The sequence below is a fragment of the Pituophis catenifer genome, unplaced genomic scaffold, assembly GCF_029215685.1.
Source record: "Pituophis catenifer annectens isolate HBS135680 unplaced genomic scaffold, rPitCat1.0.hap2 SCAF_6, whole genome shotgun sequence".
In the NCBI taxonomy this organism is placed as follows: Eukaryota; Metazoa; Chordata; class Lepidosauria; order Squamata; family Colubridae; genus Pituophis; species Pituophis catenifer.
This window is the reverse complement of record NW_027256886.1, coordinates 102,588,363-102,611,900: the sequence shown is the minus strand read 5'-3', so window position 1 is coordinate 102,611,900 and position 23,538 is coordinate 102,588,363. Positions and strand designations below refer to the sequence as shown.

The following is a 23,538-nucleotide window of genomic DNA, read 5'->3' as shown; positions in this document are numbered from 1 at the left end:
CTTCCAATATCATAATGGTGTTATATCTCATGCTTTTATATTTATTCTGGCTGTGAGCTGCTCCTTTGTGTTGAGGTCTGGCCTCAGAAGGATAATGTAGCACTTGGGGATGAAGATGCAGCCCAGCAGACCAGCACTGGAGGCCAGGATGGAGAAGACCTGCACAGCCACCATGGATTTCCCTTTGGTGCTCAGGTAGGTGGGCACAAAAGTCACCCAGACACTGCAGAAGACCAGCATGCTGAAGGTGATCAGCTTGGCTTCGTTGAAGGCCCCAGGCAGATTCCTGGCCAGGAAAGCCACCGTGAAGCAGATGGCAGCCAGGAAGCCCATGTAGCTGAGGGTGACGTAGAACATGACAACGGCCCCTTCGTTGCATTGCAGGATGATCTCTCCAGGCTGGGAGTGGAGGTCAGAGTCAGGGAAGGGGGGAGAAACTCCCAGCCAGGTGGAGCAGATGACAATTTGGACAGCAGAACAAGAAAGGATGATGGAGTTGGCCAAGCTCTTCCCCAACCATCTCTTCACCCGGTTTCCTGGTTTTGTGGCCAGGAAAGCCAGCACCACCGTGATGGTTTTGGCCAAGAGAGAAGAAACGGCAACTGAGAAGATGATGCTGAAAACCGTTTGTCGGAGAAGGCAGGTGGCTTTCCTTGGTTGACCAATGAAGAGAGAAGGAGACAAGAAGCAAAGCAGGAGGGAGACCAGGAGGATGTACGAGAGGTCCCGGTTGTTGGCTTTGACAAGGGGAGTTTCTCCGTATTTAATGAAGTTGATTAAAACAAGGCCTGTGGTTAGGAAGAAGAGTAGAGCAAAAGAAATCAGGATGATGCCCAGAAGTTCTTCATAAGACAGGAAGGTTATGACTTTGCGCATACATTGGACTCTGTCCTCATTTGGGTATTTATCATCTGGACACTTGGTGCATTTTTCTGTATCTGAGAAAGCAAAAAAAGCAATATTTCTTTAATATTCTGTCATTTTCTCTTGCAAGAAAAACCTTCTTTGGATAACAGCTGATACCACAGACATTTTCCAAGAAGTATTTCTTAACGATTTCATTGAACAGTCACTCCTTTGAAATGGCATAAGGTCTCCTGCTGGAGCAGGGGGTAGGACTAAAAGACCTCCAAGGTCCTTTCCAACTCTCTTCTGATTATTGATTGATTGATTGATCTACAAGCCTGGCAGACTATTTGTGTAATGAGTTCCCCCCATAACTATCTACAGCACCAGATTGTGCACCAGGGACACCTTCTCAGCGATCCTCAAGGGGAAGATCCAATATACAGTGGTGTCAGCCTCCGCTTCTATATTGTTTGCTTGCTACGGCTGCCATTGTAATGGGGGGAGTGGGGAGCTGTCTGGGTAGTTGGGAGTGGGGAAGCAAGCTGGTGGAGATGTCTCATAACAGGGAGTGAATTGGAGAAAGTTTCTCTGCAGCTGGAAGGTGTGCTGATAAGCAGTCAAGGTCAACCGTCCTGGCATACCAGAAGGATGGTGTTGTGTCTCCGACCCCCGAGCCCGTCTTATCGGAGGAAGAAGGCTCCAAAAGGGAAGGAGAGGAGTTGGCCGGGCCTCCCTCTCCAGGACCCTCCTCTCTGGCAATGCCTCAGGTGTCTCCCGACGGAGCAGAGATTGGCCAGGAGCCAGGTATCCCCGCGCATGCGCAGTTGGACAGTGACGGGGATGAGTCTTGGCTGGATCCATGCTAGCGTCAGAGAGATAAGCGCACGCAACAGAAGAGGAGGTGTGCCAGAGATTAGGCTGAGTCACTGGACCACACCCCACAGGGTATAAAAGGGAGGGTGGTGCCCAGTCAAGCCTTGTGACGAACAAAGCTGAAAGCTTCCATGCCATTCTGCATTGCCGGACTTTTGCTATAGGCTTTGCTGGACTATATTTGTGAACTGGACTTAATTTACTCTGTAATTATTGAACATTTTACTTTGATGTACAGAAGTGGAGAGAAGTTATCTCTTCCCTTTGTGAGTAAAAGATTCTTGGCAGGCAGCCACTAGGTTGCTGCCAAGTTCCGTTATCAAAAGGATAAGGATTTTGTCGGCTGGTTTTGTTTTTAACTCTTGGACGTCTGTTGGTGTGTGTGTGTGTGTGTGTGGGATGGGGACAGAACAGATGGAGCCATTGGAAGCTGCACCCCACATGACACCCTGGGGGGATGTGAATTGGATAATCCTGACTGGACCCTTGGGGGAAGGGTTTTGCATTCAGTTGCATTCAGTTCATACTCAGTAAAAGTACCTTTCTCTGTGAAAATGGAGTCGGGGTTTCTCTTTCTTGAGTACTGAAAGGAGGCATACCTGACATTAAGCAAGGTCTGCTTTAACAGCCATCCCGGATAAAACTACCGTGGCGGCTGAGCAAAGAATGTCTGACCAAGGCAGCGACCAGGAGGACATGGGAGCTGCTGGATCCACTACCTCCCAGTCACGCCCCAACTGGGAAGCTTCGGAGTGGATGGCTGATTTACAGCTTGAGGAAAAGCCAGTGAGAGCCAAATGGTCGCTGGGTGTGGGGAGGTTGCCAGAGCCGGAGGAGATCCTCCCTGGAGTAACAACTACCAGACACCGACACGGAGACGCTGCCTGGCAGGAAGAGCAGAAAGAAGACCTCCTGCTGACCCAGGCTTTACAACTACTGAGCGAGGCTTGTGAGAGTCGAAGAGCCCGCAAAAGGTATGGATTGCCTGCCATGTGTCTGTCTGTGTGTGTGTGTGTGTGTGTGTGTGTGTGTGTGTGTGTTTGTGATTGCCCTGGGGGGAAATTGAAGCTTCTGCTTGCTTAGAAGAGAGACCCAAATCCCGGGAAGAGGCAGCTCAGGCTGCGATCCAGGGCCCCCCTGCTGGGCAGGCATTGCCACGGAGGTGAAAAAAGCCCCAAATCCCCCTGCTATGAGTAAAATACGGGGGAGATTCTAAGGGATTGGGATTCTTTCTAACCCAAGTGTGGAACCACATGCAAGAATGGGGGGGGGGTTTCACCTCAGATGCTGCACATGTGAGGTGCATTCCCATGGCCCTGGTGGGGGTAGCGGCTGAGTGGATGGTGGGACTCCATAATGAAGATTCCCCTTTGATGAGAAATTATGACCAGTTTATGGCAGCCCTCATAGCGCGCTTTCAGGACCCATTAGCTGATTGTTGCGAGAATCAGGATGAAGTCCATAAATCAGGGGCGGAGATCAGTGGCTGAATACACCCAGGAGTTCCGCGAGCTGGTGTGCCACATGAGAGGGTGGTCAGAAGTTGCCCTGATGGAATGCTATAAGGATGGCCTCAATGATGGCCTTGAAAGAGGCGGTGGTGAGGCCCCTCCTCAAGAAGCCCTCTCTCGACCCAGCTGTTTTGGCAAACTATCGTCCAGTTTCTAACCTTCGCTTTCTGGCGAAGGTTGTTGAGAGTGTGGTGGCGCCACAGCTCCCGCAGTACCTGGATGAAACCATCTACCTAGATCTGTTCCAGTCCGGCTTCAGGCCCGGGTACAGCACGGAAACGGCATTGGTCGCGTTGGCTGATGATCTCTGGAGGGCTCGGGACAGGGATTGCTCCTCTGTTCTGGTCCTATTAGACCTCTCAGCAGCTTTTGATACCATCGACCATGGTATCATGCTGTGCCGGCTGGAGGGGTTGGGAGTGGGAGGCACTGTTTTACGGTGGTTCTCCTCCTATCTCTCCGACGGTTGCAGTCGGTGTTGGCTGGGGGGCAGAGGTCGACCTCAAGGCACCTGGTTTGTGGGGTGCCGCAAGGGTCGGTCCTCTCGCCTCTCCTGTTCAACATTTATGTGAAGCCACTGAGTGAGATCATCTGTGATTTTGGGGTGCAGTGCCATCTGTACGCTGATGACACCCAGCTATACATCTCCACCCCAGACCACCCCAATGATGCCCTTGAAGTAATGTCCCGGTGCCTGGAGGCTGTGCGGGTCTGGATGGGGAGGAACAGGCTTTGACTCAACCCCTCCAAGACTGAGTGGCTGTGGTTGCCGGCGTCCCGATATAGACAGCTGGTGCCATTGCTGGCTATTGGGGGCGAGATATTGGCCTCCACGGAGAGGGCGCGTAACTTGGGTGTCCTCCTGGATGCACGGCTGTCTTTAGAAGAGCATATGACGGACTTCCGCTTGGCTCCGCAAGCTTTGAAGCTTTGAAGCCCGATCCCTGGTTCCGTAAAAGCCCCAGAACAGCTGAAAAACAGCTGTCTGGAGGCTTGGAACCCTCTCCCCGGGCAAAGGGGAGAGAGAAGAGTCGACAGGCAGAGGTAGAGCCCCCCAAGTGCGCTAGGAGAAATCCTGGGGCGCAAAGGGTGTGGGCTCCCTATAGAAGCCTGTCAAGCTGTTCCAGACCAGGGACGACTCCACCAAAGCGGAGCTAGAAGCTGCGACCAAAATCTGCTGAAAATCAACGGGGGGACTTTTAACATCTTTACTTTGATAGCAGACGGAGCAAATCAGGAGAAAACAAAAGGAAAACTTGCAAGTAACACTTAAACTCCGTTTTAAAATGCAGAAAATGGCGCCTGAGGGCGGGAGGAGGAAACTACCAGGGAAAGTGCTTGTTAAGGCTTGTTAAAGTTTGCAACAGTGATACAGCTACTGGATTACACCCTAAGAGAAAGTTTTAAAGGGGAAGCGTCCATGGAAAGAATTTGGTATTGAGGAAAAGAATTTGGTACTGACTTTAACTAAAATCTGGTTTTTATACTGTGTGGAAAAGAGTTGAATTGTTGTCCTGATAGCTGGATGAATACAAAGTGTCTGAAATATGGCTGACAACAGGGCTGGTGAATCAGCAAATTCCCAAGCCGTGACTGTCCAGGCTTTTCAAGATCTTTTAGACTCTTTTACTTCAGCCCTGTTGAATACAATTGAAAGGGCTTTTTCAAAAAACAGCTTGGGAAAATATAAGCAGTTGTTAGAGGGACAGCAGGAAATTATTCAGAAGAATTTGTTTTTGGAAGATCAGGAGATGGACAGGATTAAGAGACTGGCTGGCACAGTTAAAACAAAGATTTTGGTGGACGTTTCCAGTCAAATGACAGAAAAGCAACAAATAGTTTCTTTATTGCAAGCTGACAATCTTTATGGCAACAAATTTTGGCTATATGGACAAAGAAATGGACTGAATGATTATACAAGCAAGAAGAGACGAAATGGGGATTTCAAGTTAGAAAACATGCATCAACCTCAAATCACCATTCTAAAAGCTTCAAAAATAAAACTGGGGGGACTGTTGACAGAATTTATTAAAAAAAAGGATTGGAAAAAATATAGAAAGAAGAGAAGAACAGAAGATTAAGAAAGATATCTACCTGTGGATTTTGAAATTGGCATCGGGCAAATATGTGTTTTAATGGCATTAAGAGATTTTTAAAATGTTTAATATAAGGTTATATTATTTTACAAGATATATGAGATAAATTGTATAAGTTTTTAAGATGTCTAACCCTTTGAAGCGAAGAGGATTAATGTTAAATTCCGAATTTTATTGCAAAATGATAATTAGTTTTGGATAGTTAAGGGTTGCTCTCTAAAAAGTTAGAGGTATTAAGACGGTTAATTGAAAAATTGAAAGACACCCTCCTGTAGATTCTGAAATTTATATTTGGTAAATAAGTGCTTTAAAGGTATTAAGAGATTTTTAAAATGCTTAACATAAGACTATATTATTTTAAAAGATATATGAGATAAAATGTGTAAGATTTTAAGATGAAAAATTTTTCTTTTTTTCTTTTTTTCTGGAATAGAAATGGAATTTATTCATGATTTCTACTGTTTGTAAGACTGCTAAAGTATCAGATTATACATCAAGAAAAAGTTTTTTCTTTTTCTTTTTTATAAGTAGGAAGAATGAATTTAATTTAATTGGTTTTGAGAATTTATAAAAGGGAGGTTGATGAATTGGAGCAAGGGAGTTAAAGAACATGTGGGAGTTTTGAACTTTATAATTTGTTAGTTTATTTTAGTATATGTTTGTTAGATGCTATACCCTGTTTTTGCTCTGGGAAGTCAGGGTGGGTGGGGAGGGGGGGATAAGGGATGGGGGGGTGGGAAAGGTGGTGAATAGAGAAATGTTTTAGCAGAAGAAAGTATATTCTATGAGCAGAATACAGGAGTTGCTACGACACTAAAGGAGGAAAATATTTCACATCAAAGAAGTTAGAAAGCAGAGAGGAGGAGGGGGTAGGAGGAGGAGAGGGAGGGTGAGGAATGGAAGAAAGGAGAGGAGGAAGGGAAGGGAAGGGGACAGGAGTAGGAGTGAAGGTGAGAAGGGGGGAAAGAAGAGAGAAGTGGGGGAAAGGGAAAGGAAGTAGGATGAGGTGGGAGAGGAGGCAGGAGAGAGTAGGAGAGAAGAGGAGGGAGGGAAGGGAAAGAAAGGAGGAGAAGATGAAGGTTTGTTGTGGAATGAGGGAAGAAAGAGAAGAAGAGCAACTCCGAATGTAATTAAAATGTCTTATTTTAATGCTTTCTTTAAGGGAAACATGTATATGTAGGATTTCTTATGTATAAGAAAATGTACAATTTATGTGGGGAAGGGGAAAGGGTGGGGGGAGAAAATTGTTTGAATTTCTTATAAAACTTTTCAATAAAAAAAAAAAAAAAAGAAGAGCATATAACGGCCATGGCCAGGGGGGCTTTCTATCAGGTTCGCCTGATATGCCAGTTGTGGCCCTTTCTGGATCGGGACTCCTTATGCACGGTCACTCATGCCCTCGTCACTTCCCGCCTGGACTACTGCAATGCTCTCTACATGGGGCTCCCCTTGAGGAGCACCCGGAGGCTCCAGCTGGTGCAGAATGCAGCCGCACGGGTACTTATGGGGGCGACATGGCGCTCCCACGTGACACCTCTCCTGCGCGAGCTGCATTGGCTTCCGGTGGTCTTCCGGGTACGCTTCAAGGTATTGGTTCTCATCTTCAAAGCGCTCCATGGCTTAGGGCCTGGTTATTTACGAGACCACCTTCTGCCACTGATAACCTCCCACTGGCCAATACGCTCCCACAGAGAGGGTCTCCTCAGGGTGCCGTCGGTCAGACAATGTCGGCTGGTGACCCCCAGGGGAAGAGCCTTCTCTGTGGGGGCACCCGCCCTCTGGAATGAGCTACCCCCAGGGATACGACTGATCCCGGACCTCCGGACCTTTCGCCGGGCTCTGAAGACTTTTTTATTTCAGCAAGAGGGGCTGGCTTAAAATTTTTTAATGGGTTAATTTTATGAGTATGGGGTTTTAAATTGGGGAAGCCAACATAGATTTAATTATGTTTTAAAGTATTTTAATGTTTATATTGTATGTTTTTTAATCCTGGCTGTTCACCGCCCCGAGTCCTTCGGGAGAGGGGTGGTTGAAAAATTACTTAATTACTTAATTAAATAAATAAATAAATAAATAAATAAATAAATAAATAAATAAAGATGTCTACAAGGATTGCTGCTCCTGAGGGGCCCCTCTGGATCTTCAGAAGGTGGACCTAAAACAATTCAGCAAGTTTCAAAGAACTCAGATGTTCCTAGAAAGGTAAACCTAGCAGCACATATCCAAACTAAAAAGCAGGAGAGATATTTCATCTGCTGTTAGTAAAGCTTGCCCAGTCTGCCACCCCTTCCTCCCATCTCTTCACAACCCCTTCAGAGTGGAGATGGTCCCCTCCGGACAAGGAACGCTGTCCTAGCAGCAAACTGGCACAATGACAATTTTCCTCCATTTAGACAGGGACTAAATTTAGGCAGGGACTAAACAGAAAAAAGGGAATGCCAAAGAAAAGATGTTAAGATTCTCCATCCATGGAAAATGGAGGTAGAAATGGATGGAGACAAGGGTTCCACAAAGAAATGGGGTTCAAAGGCATCATCTTTTGGCCTTTTTTAAAAAAAGTCTTTGCTTGTTTATTGTATAGTCTTTAAAATTTGTGAGGATCCAGACTCTCCCTTCAAGGTGTCTTGGCAAACACCTAAGTGTTAAATGGAAAGGAAGAATTCTGGTCCAAGGGGAAACATGTTCTATGAGGAGAACAAAGACATTGACTTGTCTCCACTTAGAGAGGGCATCCCTGAGGGGGGCTGTATGTTCAGATGGTGAAAATTGTTGCGATATATCAAGACAAATTCCATTCCTGTCAAGTACAGGAAGGAAAGTCCTATTGAAATTCTCTCCCTCTTCTGTGTCTGAAGCAAAGAGGCCAATCAAGGTCCATCTGAAAAGGAGCAGCAGTTGGACAATTGCTGGGTACTGGAATCCTTCTTTGGGACGCATCTGGTGGAAAAAGGGGAATTGTATCTTGTAACATCTGGAAGCGACCTGGAATTCAGGAGAAACTTCCTATCAGTGAGAACAATTACCCAGTGGAACAGCTGGCCTCCAGAAGTTGTGGGTGCTTCAACATTGGAGGTTTTCAAGAAGAGACTGGACACTCATTTGCCTGAAATGGTATAGGTTCTCCTGCTTGAACATTGGGTAGGACTAAGAGACCTTCAAGGTCCCTTCTAGCTCAATTCTTAGCAGCACATATCCAAACTAAAATGCAGAAGAGATGTTTCCTCTGCTGTTAGTAAAGCTTGCTCAGTCTGCCACCCCCTCCTCCCATCTCTTTCCCAGCCCCTCCTTCCAAGTCTTCTTGATTTACTTCCGTTTAGATAAGAAATTGTGCAGGTTAAAAATAAAAAATCAGGTGAGCTTCAATCTGTCTTTTAATTTGGAACCAGTTCCACAAACCTCCCATTTTCCTCAGTGTGACCCACCTTCCTGAGTGGAGAAGGTCCCGTCCGGACAAGGAACGCAGTCATAGCAGCAAACTGGCTCTCCTTCTCGAGCCCTCTTGACAAATCCAGGATGACAACTTTCCACACATTTGGACTGAGGCAGAGACTAAGCAGAAGAAAAGGAATGCCAAAGAAAATATGTTAGGACTCTCCGTCCATGGAAAATGGAGGGAGAAATGGATGGAGAGAAGTAGCCTCTGGTCTTCATTGGGGTAAATATGAAACCACTGATGACTCCTAAACAGATGCAGGAGGTAAAATAACTGGCAGATTCTTCATTTAATTCTTTTTGCTCTTGGAATTTAACATTACAATAAAGTAATTTTCTATTTAATAAAGTCTAGAGAGATGGAATTGATTTTTTTTTAAGTATCATGATATATTCTTATTAAAACTGAGAACAAAGTTTATTGTAAAACTTTTAGGAAACTTTTATTCCATTAGATTTTTTAATGTAGAGTAAAACTATGATGAAGAAAGAAAACTCTGACCAGTAAGATCTTGAAAGGTTTCCATAAAACATGTCAAAGCTTCTCCACTTAGGTCCCGTCTGTTGAAGAGCTTCCATTAGATGACACCACCTGGCATAGGAGGCCAACCACCCTGGAGACTCTAGGCTTTGCCCACTTGAAATGGGACCTCAGGCTTTGGAAAACAGAGAAAAGACACCAACATTTCTCCCACCTTATTGAGCAACTTTAGCCATGAAAGAGCACCTCCTCTGATAGTAAATTTCTGTCTTAGAAAATATGCTAGAGCCTCTGTCCTGGGATATTCCTTGGGGAGAACCAAGGAGGCCTGAATGCCCAGATCTGCTGTTATCTCTCCATTTTGGTCCAAGTACAGTTTCCTCTCAGAAAAATTCCAAAATTCATTCTTCTCCAGAAAGGGATGAAACTAGAATGGGAACATCCAGGAATTTGAAAAAGAGAAAACTTTGTTTCTTATCCCACATTGAATCTTTCTTCCACAATTGTCTAATCTCCAAATATGCTTAATTAGGATACAAATACTGTCATTATCTTCAAAAGTGAATGAAAAACTTTTGTCAATCATATATTGACAAAATATAGAGAAAATATAATGGACACAATTGGTCAATTATAAGGAACACTCTAGAGCAGATGACAAATAAAATGAACAGAGAAAAAAAAGATGATTCATAAACTCTTTGAAACCAAGAGGTTGATTCCCAGAAAGCATGGGTTGATCAAGAAGAAAGTTGTCAGGCTAATCTTCTCCCTAATCATCCTGATGGAAAACACCTCCAGATGTGCTAATTTTATTTAATTTTAATGCGAAATTAATGCGAGGTGGAGTTGGGCTAGATGGTCTCAGGGTCTCCTCCAAATTTATAAAGGTTGTCATGCCACAACATGTATCTATTGTGCTGTTGTTGCTCTAGCCCCACCTAGTGGCCGGGGGCAGATAAGCCTCACTGTATGGTCTGAAGCCAGACTCCCTTTTCTCTCAGCCTTTGGAGGAGACGGAAGCAGCCGGTTTGACCGAGACACATGGTCATCCGGAGGCCTCCGTCCCTCACACGGAGCATCGCTGGAGAGGTTCCAGCTGCTTCTTTGTTGGCTGTTAGTTAATGCTGCCTTTGCATTTCCTCAGTTTCTCCGTGCCCTTTTCTCCCAATGAAACACCCAGATCCACCCCAGGCTCCCTTTCACTGGAGGAGAATGGGGGGTTTAGCTGCCTGCTGAGCTGCACACAGACCCACCTACAGCGGGGACGGAACCAGAGTTGGTATTCAGCCGGTTCCCACTGGTTTGCATGAACTGTTGGTGGAAATTTGGCCAAATTCACTGAACCGGTAGCAATGGCCGCCTGGCCATGCCCACGAACCAGTCCCCCAGTCGCCACTTGCTCACCCTGGCCGCCATGTTCATCGCCACTATGTTCTTCACGCACGTGCATCCCATTTCCTTGCAAGTCTAACATGGTGATGACAGCAGCAGCTTTTTCTGCCGGTTCTTTTCGGCAGCCTGTGGCCAGCAGCCGCAAAGCGGCTCTCAAAGAGGCTTTTTTGCCAGCCACTTTCCATCAGCAGTGGCTGGCTGGGGGCTGCCGAAAACTCTGGTCAGCTTGCCTTCTGGACACTGGACCAGCTGCTGCGGAAGGTAAGCAGCCCGAACAAAGAGGCGGTGATTGGGGAGGAAGGTGGCTAGGGCCAGGGCCACTAAAGTAGGGGAAACGGGGGGAATTGGCAAAGGGAGGGCGGGGAAAATAGTTGGAAATTCCCAAAACAATCCTACCTATGTGGCTAGATGGGTGTGGCTAGATGGGGGAGCCATGTGATTGAGTGGGTGTGAGTGTGAGCAACATCACACCCACTCAGTCACATGCCCCCCCACTTAACCACGCTGACCAACCGTAGTGAAAATTTTTGAAACCCACCACTGGACAGGACAAAGGTGAAATTCCACGATGCTAATAACAAACTCATGCATACAGGAATTTATTTAAAAAAGAATACAGCATTTTCAAATTAACAGTGCAAAATATAAAAATGCCATGCTATCTATTCTTTGGAACCATTATTCCCTGAGTAATTGAATTGGCCAGATCTGTTGAGATGGTTCCCCTCCTTCTCCTCTGGATTCCTCCTCCAAAGGATCTAAGATTAATGGATCCATATCGGGACCCCATACCTGCCATGGCTGCAGCCTTTGAGTCCCCAACCTCTTTTCTCCCTCCTTCCTTCCCCTCCTCCTCGATCTGGAGGAATAAGCGGCATTCAAGGCCTGGGCCAGAGTCTGAATATAACTGTAATGTTGATAGTAATTTGGGAACTTTCTTCTGTTCTCTTTCTCCTGGGTCTCCAGTAGGACATTCTGGGTGCATCTTCTGCGGCCTTTGACAGAAAAGACATTCTTTGAAAGAGAACAGCAGAAATAAGGATCTTGAAACTTTTCTTCCAGAAAGAAATGGGATTCAAAGGCAGAATCTTTTGGCCTTTCTTTTGCCAGAAAACCAAAGATCCAAATACTATGGATGTATTTGAGAAGTCTGCGCTTTTTTAGTGTATACCCTTCCAAACTTGTGAGGATCCAGACTTTTCCTTCAACGGGTCCTGGCAAACGCATAAGTACTAAATGTAAAGGAAGAATTCTGCCCCAAATGGAATCATGTTCTATGAAGTGAACAAAGACGTTGACTTGTCTCCATTTAGAGAGGGAATCCCTGAGGGATGCTGTATATCCAGTTGTTGACAATCGTTGTGATATAACCACACACATTCCATTCCTGACAAGCACAGGGGGAAAAGTCCTCATGAAATTCTCTCCCTCCTCTGTGTCTGAAGCAAAGAGGCCAATCAGGGTCCACCTGAAATGGAGGAGCAGTTGGACAATTGCTGGGTACAGGATCTCTTTTTTGGGATTCATCCGATACAAAAAAGGGAATTGACTTTTATCACTCAGAGCTTTTGAAGCAGGTTCCAGACTGATCTAAAAAAGCAATGAAGAATGCTGTGTTATATTTAGGGTCAAATCAAATCCAAAATATTAGGTTTTAATAAATCCAACCTGGTTCTCATGAATGTATTAGAATAGTTTGTTAATCAGGCATTGTTTAAAATATGAAAGACAGAATATTAGCAAGATTGTATCATAATAATGGAAAATAATAAGCAAATTAAAAAGCAATAAAAATGTAAATCATATTACTGTATCACCCCTACAATTGATCACAATTAGATTAACACGTGAAAATGCCAACTGGAGTATTCTATTCCAATAAAGGACCTATTATAATTTTCGAAGATTGCTGCATCTTTTTTTACTTCTGTATCCCAGATTCTTTCTGGAGGAAATTTTTTAACTTCTTTCTCCAGTTATACAAGAAACAGGCAGACCTCAAAGCCTAATAAGATTTGTCAGTTGCATAATCCAAGTTTGGTATTTCATTGAAGTTTTGTCTGTTCCAACAGCCACAATTTTTAGAGTCTGTCAGTTTCCATAGATTAAATTTTATGCCAATGCCCATATTTTCTGAATTTAGACAAAGCAGAAATTGTGTAAATTCCCAAATCAGCTCTGAGGGCAGCAGCTGGAGTCCTTTTGTCCACCCCAAGATCCTCCTCAGAGGCTGAGATTGGGTTGGTTCTGCTGGTGGTTTCTCTCTGGAGACCCAAACATCAGATTGATGTAAGAACATGGGGGAAAACTGGGCCTCAGATACTTTAATAATTGGGGCTGAGGAAGCTGGAGAGCTAAGAGGTTTTCATTTAAGCACCACTTTCACTCCTGCCCTTTCTCTAACTGAGCTCCTTGGATGACGAGGGAGCCAAGATTCAGGCTCAGAGAAAACAACCCCAGGTAAGGAAAGGTGTTACTTGCTCTAATGGCTGACCATCTATGGCTATGATGTCATTTCACAAAGACCAGAACTTTTGAACTTGCTTTGTAAATTATCAGATAATTATTAAGACAAAACAATCCAATGTGTAATTATGATACTATCACATTATCTGTATAAATCAGTGTATTCCAATAGGAATTTAGCAGGCTAAACATGTGTACCTATAACAGAATTTATAACAAAATAAAAGGGTTGGAAGGGACCTTGGAGGTCCTCTAGTCTAACCCCCTGTTCAAGCAGTAAACCAGACATAATAGCAGTAAGTGTGAGAGGGATCCTGGAGTCTTAATGGACAACCAATTAAATATGAGTGAAGAGTGTGCAGCGGCAGCCAAAAAAGCCAATGCAATCCTAAATTGCATTAACAGAGGGATACAATCAAGATCAAGAGAGGTACTAATACCACCCTATAAAGCCTTAGTAAGACCACACCTAGAATCCTGCTTCCAGTTTTGGTCACCACACTATAAAGAAGAAGTTGAGACTCTAGAAAAAGTGCAGAGAAGAGCAACCAAGAGGATTAGGGGACTGGAGGCTAAAACATACAATGAAGGGTTGCAGGAACTGGGCATGGCTGGTCTAGTGAAGAGAAGGACCAGGGGAGACATGATAGCAGTCTTCCAGTATTTGAGGGGCTGCAACAGAGAGGAAGGGGGTAAAGCTATTTTCCAAAGCACCCAAAGGCCGGACAAGGAATAATGGATGGAAACTGAACAAGGAGAGATTCAACCTGGAAATAAAGAGATAAAGTTGCCTTCAGAAGTTGTGGGAGCTTCATCACTGGAAGCTTTCAAGAAGAGACTGGACCGTCATCTGTCAGAAATGGTGTAGGGTCTGCTTGGACTAGGTGACCTACAAGGTCCCTTCCAACTCTGTTAATCTGCATCTATCTATACTATTCCAGACAAGTGGCTGTCCAGTCTCTTCTTCAAAGCCTCCAGTGATGGACCACCCACAATTTCTGAAGGGGAGACGTTCCATTCCTCACCATTAGGAAATTTCTCCTTAGTTCTAGGTTGTTTCTCTCCTTGATTAGTTTCCATCCATTGTTTCTTGTCTTGCCTTCTAGTACTCTGGAAAATAGGTGGACCTCCTTTTCTTTATGGCAGCTCCTCACATATTGGTACATTACTATTATGTCACCCCTCGTCCTTCTCACTAGACTAGGCATACTGAATTCCTGCAACTGTTCCTCATATGTTTTAGTCTCCAGGCCCTTAATCATCTTTTCTTCACTCTTTCCAGAGTCTTTACATCTTTTTTATAATATGGAGACTAAAACTGGATGCACTATTCCAAGTGTGGTCTTGCCAAGGCATTATAAAGCGGTACCAATAATTCATGTGATCTTGATTTTATCCCTCTGTTAATGCAACCTAGGACTGAATTGGCTTTTTTGGCTGCTGCCACACATTGCTGGCTCATATTTAAGTGATTGTCCACTTAAAATAAAGAGAAAAAACAATACACATTCTATTCTAGTCCACACCAATCATGGTCTAGAATAGACATGATATGGATGACGAAAGAACTTAGAAAAGATGTAGAAGAAGTGGAAATAATGATAAATATGTGGGTAGATCATAACCCAGTAAAAGTAATATGGAAAGGACAACGGACAAGAAAAAGATGGATGATGAATAAAGAAATATTAAAAGATAAAGAATACGTTCAGATGATTGAAAAAGAAATGAACATATTCTTCAGGATAAACACAAAAGAGGAAACTTCTCTTCAAAATCTATGGGATACGGCAAAAGCATACATAAGAGGTCTAACTATTGCGTATATGGTGAAGAAAAATAAAAACAAACAACAAGAACGAGACAACTTGTTAAAAGAGCTTAAAGAATGCGACTCTGACCTGCAGAAGGATCCTCAAAATAAAACGACCAAAGGAAAAATAAATTTGATAAAACATAAAATTAATTTGACCACACAAATAGAGATAGCACGGAAAATTAAGTCAGCAAAGCAAAACCATTTTGAATGTGTGAATAAAATGGGATGTTGGTTGGCGTATAAACTGAAAAAAGAAAAAGAGAAAAGAACAATACACCAATTACAAGATGGGAAAGGAGAGACGCATTATAGAAATGAGGATAAAAAAAATATAGCAAAACTTTTGCTCATATTTTGCTATATGAGCAAGAGGAGATATTTGAAGAAGACATTAAACAATATTTAAATAAATCAGATCTAAGGGAATTAAAAGAGACACACAGGGAAATATTGAATAGGCCAATTAGTATGATTGAATTAATGGAGGCAAGGAAAAAATAGAAAAATAATAAAACTCCAGGTCCAGATGGCACCCTGGCAGAATTTTATAAGTCTTGTCAACAACCACTGGATGAAATTATACTCAAAACTTTTAATGATGCACTTTTGAAGGCCAAAATACCCAATTCTTGGACGGAAGCCATTATCATGCTTATCCCAAAAGAGGAGGACAGACCAATCACAAATCAAAAATTATAGACCAATATCGTTACTAAATGTACAAATTATTTACATTGATTATTGCGGAAAGACTAAAAAAAGTAATAAACGAATATATTCACTCTGATCAGAATGGCTTTCTGCCAAAAAGACAAATAAAAAATAATATGAGAATTATAATTGATGTATTGGAATACTACTAAGCAAACCCAGATAAACAAATCGCACTAATATTCTTGGATGCACAAAAGGCCTTTGACAATTTAAATTGGAAATTTCTTACTTTACAATTGGAAAATATGAAATTTGGTGATAAATTTGTAAATATGATAAAGAAAATATACTCATCTCAAACAGCAAAAATAAATAATAAACGGAGATATGACTGAACAATTTATAGTAACAAAAGGAGTGAGACAGGGATGCCCTCTATCCCCTTTATTGTTCATATCATATCCTTAGAGATACTGTTAAATGAAATTAGAAGAAACAAGGAAATAAAAGGACTGAAAGTTAAAGAAGAGGAATATAAACTTCAAGCCTTTGCCGATGACTTGGTCTTCATCATAGAACAGCCAATATCGACAGGACCCAAATTTTTATCACGAATAGAAGAATATGGGAAGATAGCAGGACTCAAAATTAACAGGCAAAAAACAAAGGCATTAACGAAAACCTCACAAAACAACAAGAGAAAGAACTAGAAGACAGAATGGGTATACAAATGACAAAAAAAATATAAAATATTTAGGAATATGGCTAACAAATAAAGGATCATCGATTAGAGAAGACAATTACAACAAATTAACAAGACAGATAAAGAAAGATCTAGAAATCTGGAGCAAACTACAGTTATCATTTCTTGGGAAGATAGCCTCAGTTAAAATGAATGTGCTACCAAGAATGTTATTTTTATTCCAAGTGATACCGATAAAATTGGGGAAGAATTTTTTTTAAAGATTTTAACAAACTTATAGCGAATTACATTTGGCAGGGGAAGAAAGCAAGGATCAAAATAAAACATTTACAAGACACGAGAGAGAGAGAGAGGAGGATTAGCACACCAAGACTGGGAAACGTATTACAAAGCAATTTCATTGATATGGATTAAAGATTGGATGGAACTAAAAAACAAAAGAATATTTTCATTAGAGGGGTTCGAGCTACAAAGAGGATGGCATGCTTTCTTCTGGGAGGGAAAAAGTAGACAGCATGGATATTTTCAATGACATTTGATCAGGGAAGCATTGCTACATATAAAAAAATTATAAAAATTATAATTATAAAAATTAAATAAATAAATAAATAAATAAATAAATAAATAAATAAATAAATAAATAAATACAGACATGGCAGGGGATAAAAAAGAAACATAATGACAAAATTCCGGAATGGCTATCCACTATGGAGGCACAAATCTACACAAATGCTCTAGATATTGGCAAAATGAAAACTTACAAAGATCTGTTGAATAATCAAGGGGAATTAAGAAAAAGACAGGAATTGAAAGAATTGGGTACAGACATTGATTGGTGGCCCTATATGCAAATAAAATCTAGATACAGGACAGATTTGGCACAATTTGGATTTCAAAAGGGAACATACGAATTAGATAAAATTCTTCATGGAACAGAGGATAAATTGATAAAAAAATACCCTATAATTATTTATTAAGATACAAATTGGAAGAAGAGGTAGTTAAAGAAAATATGATAATTTGGGTGAAAAATTTTTGATACAATATTGAATTAGATAAATGGGAGAAATTATGGAATATAAATTACAAACTAACAATGTCTGTACCTTATAAAGAAAATATGTATAAAATGTTTTATAGGTGGCATCTCCCACCTGCCAGATTGGCAAAGATGTTTCCAAATGCCTCCCCGCTATGTTGGAAATGTAAACATCAAAAAGGAACTTATTATCACATGTGGTGGTCCTGCCAAAAGGCAAAACAAATTTGGCAAACAATTAAAACACAAATAGAAGAAATTATAAATAAACAAATAGAAATGAGGCCAGAAACTTTTTTACTGGGAATAATTACCGGGTCATGTGAAAAAGAAATAAGATACTTAATTATTCACATAATGACAGCAGCACGAATAGTTTTCGCCCAAAACTGGAAAAACAATGACATACCATCAGAAGACAAAATGATTAGAAAACTTATGGAGTGTGCGGAAATGGATAAACTCACAAAGGAGATACAAGAAAAAGATGAAACAGATTATTACTTAGTCTGGGAGAAATGGTATAAATGGTTGGAGGAGAAAGGGGGGGAAAAGGGGGGGGATGAAAGAAAACTAAACAATGGTTAAATTACATGGAGAAATATGGAAACAAATGGGAAGATAAAAATTGTGGGAAGGAAACTAGGTACCTGTTTATGTTAAATGTAAATAAAATATTTAGATTAAGAGAATATATATATATATATGATATACTAGAAATATATGTATATATTTCTAGTATAAAAGATAGATTGAGATAAGAAAGAGAAAATGTATAAATATAGATTACTGATGTGAAGATGTTGAAAAGAAGATGTAAATATCTGTTTTTGTTTGTTTTTTATTTGTTTGTTTGTTTTTTAAAAAATGTTTAATAAAAATTATTTTAAAAAACTAAAAAATAAAGCCATACAATACTTCATGTGATCTTGATTTTATCCCTCTGTTAATGCAACCTAGGACTGAATTGGCTTTTTTGGCTGCTGCCACACATTGCTGGCTCATATTTAAGTGATTCTCCACTAGGACTCCAAGATCCCTTTCACAGTTACTGCAATTGAGCCAGATTTCACCTAATCTGTAAGCATACATTTGGTTTTCTAGCCTAAGTGTAAAACCTTACATTTCTCTACATTGAATTTCATTTTGTTAGATAGGCCCAGGGTTCAAGTCTATCTAGATCCAGCTAGATCTTCAGCCTATCTTCTGGGGTGGTGGCTATTCCTGCCACTTTAGTGTTGTCTTCAAATGTGATGATTTCCCCATTTCTCCCCTCATCCAAATCATTCATGAAGATGTTGAAGAGAACTGGGCCTAAAATGGAACCTTGGGGTCCCCCACTGCTTGTTTCCTTCCATGCAGACGTTGTTCCTTTGAGGACCACAGGCTGACTCCATCTGGGGGTGATGCTGTCTATCCCACATATTTTTAGCTTACCAAGATATAGGTTGTGGTTTACTTTGTCAAAGCCTTTCTGAAATCCAAGTACTGTATACTACATGCACTGCATTTCACTGGTCCACTAATTTAGTCATTTTTGTCAAAGAATGAAATAACATTTATTTATGATCTCTTTTTTGATCCTGCATTAGTCCTAGTAAGTCATTCATATCTATACTGACTAACAAGGGTTCAAATACACAGCTTTCCCTTCCCCCTTGCTAAGCCTAGATCCTTCTTCTCATGGCTCCATTGAGCCCAAACCTCCCTCTCAAACAAGGGCTTGGATCAGGGCCAACAGGCTGAGCTCCATTTTGAGGGCAAAACATTTTCTCCATCATATTTCTCTGTTTATTGAGTCAAATGCTGCACTAACATCTAGAAAGCCTGCAAACCTTATTTTACCTCACTGATATAGATTAGATATTTCAAGACAAACTTGTTGCCAATATATGATTATTAATTTATGCATTATTTCATATAAAATCTATATAGCATTTAACGCTACCTAAAACATTCTGCTTCTTCTGCAAGGAATGAATTTTTCTCAAGTTTAACTAAGAGGATCATGGCATAAATTTTAGCCACAATATCTGCTAGTCTATTTGGTCTATAATTGCTAGAGTCCTTTTTATTCACATTTTAGATAGATAAAATGGTACTTTTGGCAACTTCAATCTGAGTGGATAGGGCAGGCATTATTTATATGTGAAAATGAAGATGCCAATAGAGACCCCAACAACCAGGGATATTTTTTGATCAGTTAATAGTTGTTAGAATATCTTCTTCTTGCTTGCATTTCAGGCTTTTTATGATTAATCTCAACATGAAGATAATGGGGTAAAGTATTGACATTTTTGCTAATATACAAAAGCAGCTTTTGAATTCCATGGAGAAGACATGATTGCAACTATTGCTCATCCACCACCACCCACCCCTCACTTTACCAGAGGGAGAAAAAGACACACAAACCTGTGGGACTTTGTAGGTGCCTCCTAATGTTGACATCTGGATGGAGATCTCCCTCTCGGCTCCATCAAGAAGAGCCAGGAGGTTCTCCTTCCTTCCACAGCCGTAGTTGGGGACATTGGCTTCTCCAGTGGAGAGAATGTCCAGCAAGGCATCTGAAGTGCGTAAAGTGCTCAAATAGTTGTCATGGAGGTTGTAGCCAAGTGTGAGATTGTGCAAGAGATGGGAATTCTTGTTTACCATTTGAATGTTGAAAATGAATAGTAAGCCGTATGAAAAACTATAAAAATCCCTATTGTAAAAAAAAAGTGTTATTATAATCAACAGCAACAATACCTTTTTTAATATATAATCCTCCAGAAGCCTACTGAACCTTAAGCCAACTTTGATCCAAAAGAAATGATCAAATATGGAAATTGGCTGAGGTATGGCAACTACAACTGATTCCACCACTACTTTAAATAAAATTCATTATTCAAATGATAAATTAAGGATTGAACTGAGAGAGGAAATCTGCAGCCCTTTCATCTTTTTTCCAGACCCCTTTTTGAGTCTCTTCTACAAAACAAGACAAAAGAGAAAAGCCATGGAAATCAAAATCATTTAGAAAATTGGACATATTCCCCAATATAGGAATAAATGAAAAATATAAAAGAGAAAAGGAGGGTGTTAGAATGGAGGGACTGCAACTCCATCACCCAGAATGACTTACGGATCATGGAAAACAAACTGAAGAGAAGGAGTCATGTTGAAAAGCAACTTTATACCCAATCTTTCATATCCAGTGAGGACTATACCAATGAGATGGTCTCCTGGGCTGTAGTAGCTCTGTGGTTGTTTTCCATCCTGGTGCTCCAAACGCAGCGGGCATCTCATTCCAAGCTTCCCAGAGACTGGATGGGACAAAAGCATCAGAGGCAGAAGCAGGAGGTCCATAATTCATGGCGTGAATCAATGAATCTTTTTCCTGTTTCTAAAGAAGAATTAGAAGAATTCAAAGGACTCTCACAAGGTGGAACATCGAGTTGCTTTTTCTCATCACAGAGAAACACTCGGCTTCACCTGGAAAGGAGAGAGACGTACATTCAAGAGCAGACTCTGCCTGTCCCAAACCTCCATATTTCTCTGCCCAAAGTCTCCCCTGGAGGATTCGGCCAAACAGCAGAGCTGAAACTTTTATCATAATTCTCCCTCTCAGGAGGGATCCCTGGATAATTCAGCTAGTTCTTGCAGTCAAAGATTGTTGGGATATTCTCTGGAGGGAAATGAAAGGGAAATAATCCCCATGTGATTCAAAATAACAGGGGCAGAGATGGAATTAAATCCATCATCTAGAATTGAGAGGTTTGGGAGCTCCATGCTTGAAAGTGGCCCCAGAGGGAATACACGACACCTGTGGCTGAAGAAACAAATAAATCTGATATTTGTTTGCATAGTGATTAAAGAGAAAATCCCAGAGGCCAGTTAATTCCAGAGTATGTCACAGATCTGAAATAGCTGCCAGCTGAGTTGGAGCCAAAATTTACTTTATTTTGAAAGCTAATGCTCAAGGGCAACACACAGAAGGGCTGTGTAAGGATCGCCTCTCCTTCCAACTTAAGAAAGTACGAACTCTTGAAACGTGGTTGTTCAAAAGGATTTCTTTTATTAAGCAGAAGTGAAAGCCATCCAGCTAAAGCACAATCTGAATACCCTTAGGCAAGACAAGTAGGATTAAAGCAGTAGAGACCCCCTCCCTTTAAATCAGAATGCAGATTTTAGTCAATACACAAGTGTGAAGCTGTTTTCTTTATTATTTCCTCTGGGAACCCAAACAAACATGCATTCCCACCATTATACTTTAAAGTGAAGCAACGCACATGGCTATCATATAAATTCCTCCAAGTGCCGTCGGCTAGACAATGTCAGCTGGTGACCCCCAGAAGTACAGTAGAGCTTTCTCTGTGGGGGCTCCCACCCTTTGGAATCAACTCCCCCTGGGGCTCCGGTTGGCCCCTGACCTTCACACCTTCCGCTGCAAACTAAAAACATGTCTGTTCACATTGCCCAGCCTGGACTGATGGGGTTTGGATTATCTTAATATGTTTAATATGTGTTTAATATGTATTTTAACATGTTTTATCTGGTTTGATTTTAATTGTTGTGAGCCGCCCTGAGTCCTATGGAGATAGGGCGGCATACAAATCAAATAAATAAATAAATAAATAAATAAATAAATAAATAAATAAATAAATAAATAAATAAATAAAATAATAAAATAATAATAATAATAATAATAATAATAATAATAATAATAATAATAGTAATAGTAATAGTAATTGTAATTGTAATTGTAATTGTAATTGTAATTGGAGCCCTTGGAACAATACCCAAAGGGCTACCCCACTACTTAGAAATTCTAAATTTGCTGGACTTGAACATTTTGACTTTAAAAAAAACCACCTTACTCGGAATAGCTTACATCCTCCGACGATACCTTAACAGTTCCTAGGTCCTTGGTTAGGACTCGAGCTGCTGAGCTATTAACCAGCCTCAAAGGCAGTGAATCTCACTAAAGATTAAATAATAATAATAATAATAATAATAATAATAATAATAATAATAATAATAATAATAATAATAATAATAATAATAATAGGAATCTCAGGCTTCCTTGGCACCAGGATATAGGTTGTAAAATATCTGTTGACACAGGCAATGCTAGTAAATCGAATCCAAGTCCCCCCTTCCTCCACTTGAATGGCAGTATCACTTTTAGGGATCTGACATGCTACCCTCCTTAGAAAACAAAAGGGTCCACCTGTAAAAAAAACAAAAAAAAATATACACAAGATTTCAAGATTTCATGATAGTAGATCAACAAGGTTTGTTAGGGTATTGGGAGTGAAATTTTCTCAGTAAGATTGGAGCCCTAACGTGGTGTTTAGCAACCCATTCATTGTGTGCTGATGGTAAATGTTTCCAAGCAACTAAGTATTGGACTTTCCCTCTGTGGATCCTAGAATCAAGGATTTCCTTGATTTCAAAGTGTTGTTCACCTTCAATCATGATGGGAACGGGTGGTGTAGATGCAGGTGGTCTGAGGGATGAGATTACTTCTCGCTTGAGTAAACTGATATGGAATACTGGGTGGACTTGCCTGACTGTCTTTGGAAGAAGTAGTTCAACTGCTACTGGATTGATGATTCTAGTGATGGGGAAAGGTCCAATGAACTTTGGCCCTAGTTTTTTCGATGGTTGTAATGATTTCAGGAATTTTGTAGAAAAGTATACTCTGTCTCCAATATGAAAAAGTTTGGGTTCCATCCTTTTCTTGTCAGCTTGAATCTTAAAAGCTTCTCTAGCTTCCTGTAAGGCTAGTCTAACCACTGGCCACGTGTTTTGCAAATTATCCATCCACTCCTTAAGTGAGGGGATGGTGGGTTCTTCCATGGGTAGTTCAGGCATGGGGCTGAAATCCTGGCCTGTTGCTACTCTAAAAGGGGTAAAACCAGTGCTTGAATGGACAGCATTATTAAACGCAACTTCAGCAAAAGGCAAAAGTTCGGTCCAGTTATCCTGTTGAAAATTAATGAAACATCTTAAATATTGTTCTAGTTCCGAGTTCAAAATTTCAGAATTGCCATTAGTACACGGATGAAAAGATGTGCTCAACCCCTGGCCAGTACCAAGTAAGCCCAAAAACGCCCTCCAAAAGTTGGAGGTGAATTGAGCCCCTCTGTCGGAGATGATCCTTTGTGGAGCACCATGAAGTCGATAAATGTGTATTAGGAATAATTTGGCTAAACTTTTAGCAGTTGGGATCTTTTGG

At 41.2% G+C, this 23,538-nt stretch overlaps 2 protein-coding genes across 2 annotated transcripts in view; one reads left to right on the top strand and one right to left on the bottom strand.

Annotated features, from left to right (window-relative positions):
• Nucleotides 1-69: 69 nt before the first annotated feature.
• LOC139318745 (vomeronasal type-2 receptor 26-like) lies at nucleotides 70-10,667 on the bottom strand (the record flags this gene model as incomplete). Its single annotated transcript, XM_070946324.1, has 3 exons — nucleotides 10,650-10,667; nucleotides 8,752-8,872; nucleotides 70-938 (listed from the first exon to the last, which is right to left on the bottom strand). Coding segments are annotated over exons 1-3 (1,008 nt in total), but the record flags the coding sequence as incomplete, so codon positions are not given.
• Nucleotides 10,668-10,717: 50 nt separating this feature from the next.
• Nucleotides 10,718-23,538, top strand: part of LOC139318744 (vomeronasal type-2 receptor 26-like) — a 44,714-nt gene continuing 31,893 nt past the window's right edge. The window contains exon 1 of the mRNA XM_070946323.1: nucleotides 10,718-10,898. Coding sequence (XP_070802424.1) covers nucleotides 10,718-10,898 — 181 coding nt within the window. The remainder of the gene's footprint in view (nucleotides 10,899-23,538) is intronic.